This window comes from Nematolebias whitei, chromosome 8, assembly GCF_014905685.2.
Source record: "Nematolebias whitei isolate Nwh7 chromosome 8, NemWhi1, whole genome shotgun sequence".
Lineage (NCBI taxonomy): Eukaryota > Metazoa > Chordata > Actinopteri > Cyprinodontiformes > Rivulidae > Nematolebias > Nematolebias whitei.
In genome coordinates, this window is record NC_056505.1 from 16,679,201 (window position 1) to 16,686,309 (window position 7,109).

General features: G+C 36.5%; 1 protein-coding gene across 1 annotated transcript in view; it reads right to left on the minus strand.

Moving 5' to 3' along the window:
• Positions 1-7,109, minus strand: part of grid2 (glutamate receptor, ionotropic, delta 2) — a 724,936-nt gene that overhangs the window by 188,522 nt on the left and 529,305 nt on the right. Inside the window, exon 7 of the mRNA XM_037680996.1 lies at positions 2,727-2,888. Within this exon, the coding sequence (XP_037536924.1) occupies positions 2,727-2,888 (162 nt within the window). The remainder of the gene's footprint in view (positions 1-2,726; positions 2,889-7,109) is intronic.

Sequence of the window (7,109 nt, forward strand, 5' to 3'; positions counted from 1 at the left end):
AACCTTTATATAATTAACAAGAAAATACTCAACACATACAAAGGCATTCTCTTGAAAAAGCATTGCTCACTGTCCATTCTATCAAAACTGGCAGAATGTGGCACATAAATGTGTCATCTTCTTTTATTAGCGTTTTTTCACACATCATTTATTGTTTGTACTTTATCTGCAAAAACAGTGCATCTGTTGTAACACTTAAATTATATTTACTGACCTTAAATAGAATGATTCAAAGCAAAAAGGAGAAATGCTGAAAAATGAAAATCTACAGCAACTTTTGCCACATCACGTGCATCTAAACTGAATGCCTCTCCAATTTAGGATACTCCTACATGAACAAACATGTGGATTTAATCACATTTCTGCCTTCAAGGAAACTCGTCATAGAAGCTTAATCACTCTCTTACAGCTTTTTTAACTGCTTGGCTAGAGTGAAGCTTTAAAGTGCACTGAGTCAGTCTCTTTGTTTAAATTATTGACTTACAGTTGTCACGTTCCGTGTATCCATGGAACAGCCAAATAAATCAGTTTAGTAAGAAATTGCTCAAGTGAATGTTTACCAGAAAAATAATATTTTCTATTTTCACAATTTTCGTTGTAGTTTAAAATATTTCAACCCTTCCCTTCAGCTATTTCTCATACATTTAAGTTATGAACTGCCTGACCCTATGATGACCTCATACTTCCTGACCAGTTTATATCACCAACATCCTGGTTTTACATTCCTGCCTGATCGTTACATCATACTGATTAGAGCTTTTTTTTTTTAAATCCATTTTTATTTTAACAAGCTGACCTGTGCAACATTATTCACTGGTAATAACTGCACAGAGAAGATTTTGGTTATACTTGACACTGACATGCTCTGACTTCCTACAGATGTAGGTAATAATAATGTCATGTGATTAGTGTGCTGGCAGGTGTTTGAGTTATATCTGCAATAACTCTCTACAAACTGCACAATCTCTGGGGATGATGGCAGCAGACCTGAAAGGAAAGTGATTTAGATACTGGATAAAAAAAATGACAGTTGTCCAGCTAAATATGTTATGGAGACTAAACATTTTGCTGAACTGAATTTGATACAACAGTGACTAGATAGTACTTTTTAAAATTATTTTTACTTTTGATTTGTTTTCATTTTTAAAAGTGAAATTCATCACATTCACTAAGTTTGTCAGTAACTTTCAGACGAAAAAATGGAAATGCCATGATCACCTAGGATCATGGACAAAATACAGCCACATACATATATTGATATATATTTAAGCAAGAAAGTGGAAGAGGGTGGCACCTCTCAGCAAAAATGTTGCCAGATTGAATCCCAGCGGAGGCGTCATTCTGGGTGGAGTTTGCATGTTCTCTCTATGCATGCGTGGGTTTTCTTCAGGTGGTTTCCTCCCACAGATCAAAAACATGCATGTTAGACTGACTGATAACTCTAAATTGTCCCTAGGTGTGAGTGAGAGAGTGAATGGTTGTTTGTCTCGTTTGTCTCTGTGTCTCTGTGATGGACTGGAGACCTGTCCAGGGTGTCCCCCGCCTCTCACTCAGTGACCGCTGGATAGGGGCACCAGTGACGCCCATGACCCGGAAAGGAAGAAACGGGTAAAACATAATGGATGGATGGATAATGAATGGATGGATGAAGAAAGTAGAAGTGAAAAGTCAAGCCACCTTAAAGAGGCTCCTGCATTTTCTAGTTAAAAATGTTACGCTGTTTTAATATTATGTTTTAGTAATTAGATTATTTTTGTTTTAAACCAGAAAGTCCTGAAGTGTTCCTTTGCTGTGCTCTGTTGAGTGAATGTATGTGTAGTACAGGATATGATCGTAATGGATTAATAACAAGAGTAAGCCTAAAATGTTAAAAAAGAAGGAAGCCTCAGTGATTGATCTTACTCCCGAGTCTCTTCAAGTCATTGAAGTCATACCAGATAGTAGAAGAACAAAACTGATCTTTTATCTGGAAATAAATAGTCCCTTAGAAACACACTGGTGAAGATTCTCAGTTCTCCAGGTCATGATCATTGCAACTAAAAGGTACAAAAACAACCTGACTTCTATTCTGAAACTTAAGAGGGTTTGCTTCCTATATGGTAGGCTTCATCAATCAAAATAATCAATAATTGATAAAGTCTCCCGGATGGAAAGAGAAACATTTTCAGCTTCAGAATAGAAGTTCTTTATTTTTCCTTTTTTATCCTTTAGACAGAACGTTTCAAGACTTAGAAGCTTACTTAGTTAGGGATGAAAAAGCCTTTGTGTTCTGACTTTTTGTTACAGTTGTTGACGTCAATAACTAAAACTACACAGCTAGATTCCCCACCATTATTATACTAGCTGTGCTTTTCAAAAAAAAAATGTTTGTGAAATCCTTGTTTGCTCTAGAGTTTCAAAGAAAAACGAAAGGGATGAAACGAGTGTTGTGGCGATCCCTTAGAAATAGGAGCCTACGGTTAAACAAACTAAACAGCTGAAAATGACGTGTTTGAATGAGCAAAGTTCACTCATAAGGTTGCTGGAAAAGCCAAATACTTAAGTGTGCACAAGTGTATTTGTGACTATGAAACTATATTTGCACGTGTGTGTGTTTGTGTGCATGTTCAGATGGATGGATGAGCCAGAGCAACCAAGATTTCAATCCTTATGTTTGCTCCAAAATATTCTACAAAGACTGAAAACAATAAAAAATAAGTGTCTACATGTCTTCAGGTATTTTGTACCTTTTTGACGGTGTCCAGCATGCTCTTCCCTCCTTGCCAAGGTTTGGAGTTCTTCCTGATGCAGCTCAGGCTGGCCATGCTGTGCCATTTTCTATCCTCCAGCTTCCTGTGGAAGGTATTGGCCAGCAGTAAAACAGTATCATAGATGTAGCGGTTGGTGATCTAAAAGGAAATTAGACAGGATAGTAAAAGACTGACAACTATAAATGGTGTGACTTGTCACCAAATTCAACACACTTGAGGATATTTTTTATTCATGCTTCTCTGGAATTACAGATATACTTTTTGGTAGCTGTGAACACAACAAATATTGAAGATCAAACAAACTTTGAATAGGTTTATTTTGTTTTTATGATCCATTATATAAAATTTATACATTTTTCTGTCCATGAAAAACAGTTTACAAAGTTCAGAACCCAGCAAGACAATTAAAGGTCAGCAAAATATAGTGTCATTTAATACACCAGCACGTTTTTATACACAACTAAGAGGACTTACATTTTAAATGGATTTATTTACATGTGATAATCATTTCAGGTTTGCTACCTCTGAAGTTTTGTTTTAGTATTAGATTAATTGTGCGCTTATTACAACTGTTTGAAAAACATGAAATAATATAACAGATTTAAGTGCATTTCATATGACTTCAATTAAACACAATGTAAACAAAACAAACAAAAAAAATCAACTCCAATTCTTCTTTTTGTACGTTTCATTAGAGGACATAAATTGTATCTTCTGCTGTTAATTTCTAATTAAACAACTTTTACAAGCTTGCCATATAGGCACTCAAACCTGCACACATACACACACAGACACTAAAGGAAAGCTTTAAGAACGACATTCATTAAAATGCATCGATAGGTCCTTGACACCAACAAGGAAGAAAGAGAGTGAGAGAAGTAAAATGAGCAGAGTCTATTCAGCCTAGAATTGATTGTTGTGTGATCTACCAAACCTCTTGTTTCCATCGTAATGAGAAGAGAGTAAATAGATCGACTATGCTACTTGATTTTCTGCACACAAACAAACAAATGTAGATCATGTGTTTTCATTCACTTTTTTTTGTTTTTGTTTACCTTTTTTCAGCTGATCTTTTCTGCAATAGTTTCCACAAAACGCAATTTTGCATAAAAAATAAAATAAGAAATTAGCAGCCCTTCCTGATGCATCCTGGACTTGAACCTGAAGCTTTAAGATTAAAACACTGCAGCACAGACCATGAGCTGTTTTTACTCCCAAATGCACCCATCACCTTCAAAAACGTTATAAAATAATCAACGAAACATGAGATAATATCTAAAAAAAAAAAAAAAAACAGTCCCTTTTCTATATCAATCAAGTTACTTTCAGCCATTTGTTTTAGACGCACACAAGCACAACCTACAACTTAAAAAACAAGGACTTTTTTTTAAATCTGCGTCAGAACCACCAAACTAATTAAAATAAATATATAGCCTTTAACCTAACTTCCAACACAAATCTTTAAATAATTAATATTCACATAAGGTGACTTATCTATAAGGGGGAAGGCAAGTTTAATAGAACAGAATAATAACATTGTCCATTTAATTAACCTGCAAATGTATTTTATTTTTTATTTTTAATTTATTTTTGGTTTGTAGCAAGTATAAAGGTAAAGTCATTTCATACAATCATGCTGGTTTATTTCATAGGACCAAAACAAACAAAAATATTATATATATATATATATATATATATATATATATATATATATATATATTAATAACACACCCTATCTTTGACTATGCTTTATTTTTAACATATTTATTTAACTTTACATCCACTGACATTTATGGATTATGAACCTTTAATGCATCCGCTATCCCATACAAACACTAATTCACAATAATAATATTTGATTTATTTATATGAAAAGCATTTAACACCATGACATATGTTGATCAAAAGAAAGAAAAAAAAAGGCAGAACTGCAGACATAGTAAAATGTATATGTAATTAAAAAAAAAAAAATCTTCATTGTGAGTTGTTTTTAGAGATAAATTCAAAATATCAAAGATGTGTTTAGTTCTGTAAATGGGGCTCTTGAGTACAGCGATGTCCTGCAACTACAAATGTTACAAGACTCTTTGAAAGACAAGAGGGAGAGAGTTTAATTTATTCCCAGGACACAGATGAATTTAAGATATTTGTTGTGCACGCTGAGCTTGCATCATATTTACTTAGCATTGCTTGTTTCACTTTAAACTTTAAGTGAATCCCTTTTTTTTTAATCAAAATGATGCAACTGAGTGGAGATAAGGCGACATGTTCTGGTTTTTCAACATTAAAAAATGCCACTGTTTTAGAATATTTAGACCAAGGAGTGCAGACGGATACGAGAAAGCTCCAAAGTAAATATTAACTTAATTTCAACAACAATAAAAAAAAGGCTGATGTGGGGGCAAAACCTTACACAAAACTGAAAAGATAATCACAGGAAGAACCTAACATGGTGAAAGTTCAGGCAATGCTCAACTGCAACTGAGGTTGTTTCACACCTGATAGTCCGGTAAACTCAGTTCGAGTGGGGACCAAAATTCAGAACATTTGTTTACATTTTCAGCTGGTGCGGTTTGCATTCACACTGCACAGACTCAACCAAGCCAAGCTGACCCCCCCTCCCCCCGCCTGTGGTGGTGCTGCACCAAGAACTACTGAAGGAAACGACATGAAAACATCTGAAGAAGACACTGAGCGCAACTTACTTCTGGAAATATAAACAAAAACAGAGTGGCGTCCAATTTTAGCAGTTTCAGGAATTCTGTTTTGGCATTTTTCATCAATGGACTCAGCATGAGCAGAAAATGAAGCAGAAGACCACGGAGAATGTTTTTTTGCACACAAGGTGGCTGAGACGGCTCCCTATGAGATAAGAGAAATGCACATTTGTTTTGGTTGTATTTTGCGCTGTAGTCCAATTCCTGCTTTTGGAGCGGTCTCCAGTCTGCTTGCATTCACACTGCATTCAAACCGCACTAGAGTTCACTTCAGCCGAACCGAGACCTAGGAATTTAAGGTGCATTCACACCAGCCCTGTTGTCCCGAACTCTAGCCCATTTGCCCAGGAAGTCCGGTTTGTTTGGGGAGGTGTGCACTCGCCATCGAACTCTGTCATGGAACAAAGAGGCGAACTCTAACCCGGTCTAAAACCTAGGTCTCGGTCCGGTAGAAGAAAACTCGAGCGAGGTTCTAGTACAGTGTGAATGTTAGCAGAACGGGCACCGCACCGCAAGCAGGAAATGGACTACAGCGCAGGGCAAACAAACATGCATTTCTCTTACCTCATATGGAGCTGTCAGCTTGCCTTGTGTGAAAAACAACATTCTCCATGATCTTCTGCCTTATCTTCCTCTCATGCTGAGTCCATTGTTGAAAAATGATAACATAGAACTCCTAAAACCACTAAAACTTGACACCACTCCGTTTTTGTTTTTATTTCCAGAAGAAGAAGAAGTGTCTTCTTCAGAGGTTTTGGTGTCGTTTCTTTCAGTAGTTCTTGATGAAGCGCCACCACAGGCGAGCGGGGGAACAGGTTGGTTCAACAGGTTGGCTCGACTGCACAGTGCAGTGTGAATGCAAACGCAACAGCTCAAATGTACTGTAAACACAATGTTAGGAATATTGGTCCCCAACCGAACCGAGTCTACCGGACTATCAGGTGTAGAAACAACCTTAGGCAGACCAGAGTTCTTTTTCTGGTCCGTATCAGAGTTCAATTGTGCATTCACACCTCCCCAAACGAACTGGACTTTCTAGGAAAACGGACCAGAGTTTGATTAAAGTGGACTAAACAGGGCTGGTGTGAATGCACCCTGAGAGTCTATTTAGAAAAAGGCTGATGAGTGAAGTAGACACACCTGGGCGAACTGACAACTGAGAACAAGAGAAGGTGAGCATGGCAGGAAAATATTTTGAATATTGTAAACATTGGAAGGTAAAGAGCAAACTGAACACAAAGAACAGAACAGAAAACTAAATACGGAAAACTAAACTTTGACTCGCCAAGATTAAAAAAAGTGAAATATAGAACATACAATGTTCTATTTTACTGTCAAACTGTTTGACAAGACAAAGTTTCTACTTGATTCTTCATCTGACTCATTCCAATTGTTGCTGTCAAAGTTTTTGTTTATTTTATTTTTTATTTCTTCAAGTCATTTCTTTGTCTATCATACAGTGATTGTCGGATGCTTTTCCTTGAAAATTAAAGTGAAAATCCTCTGCTGCGAGGAGAGTTGGAGTTCAGTAACTCAAAAGGGCATAACGAGTGTTAGTGCCAGCATGGCTCTCTCTCTCTCTCTCTCTCTTTGTATGTGTGTGTGTGTGTGTGTGTGTGTGTGTGTGTGTGTGTGTGTGTGT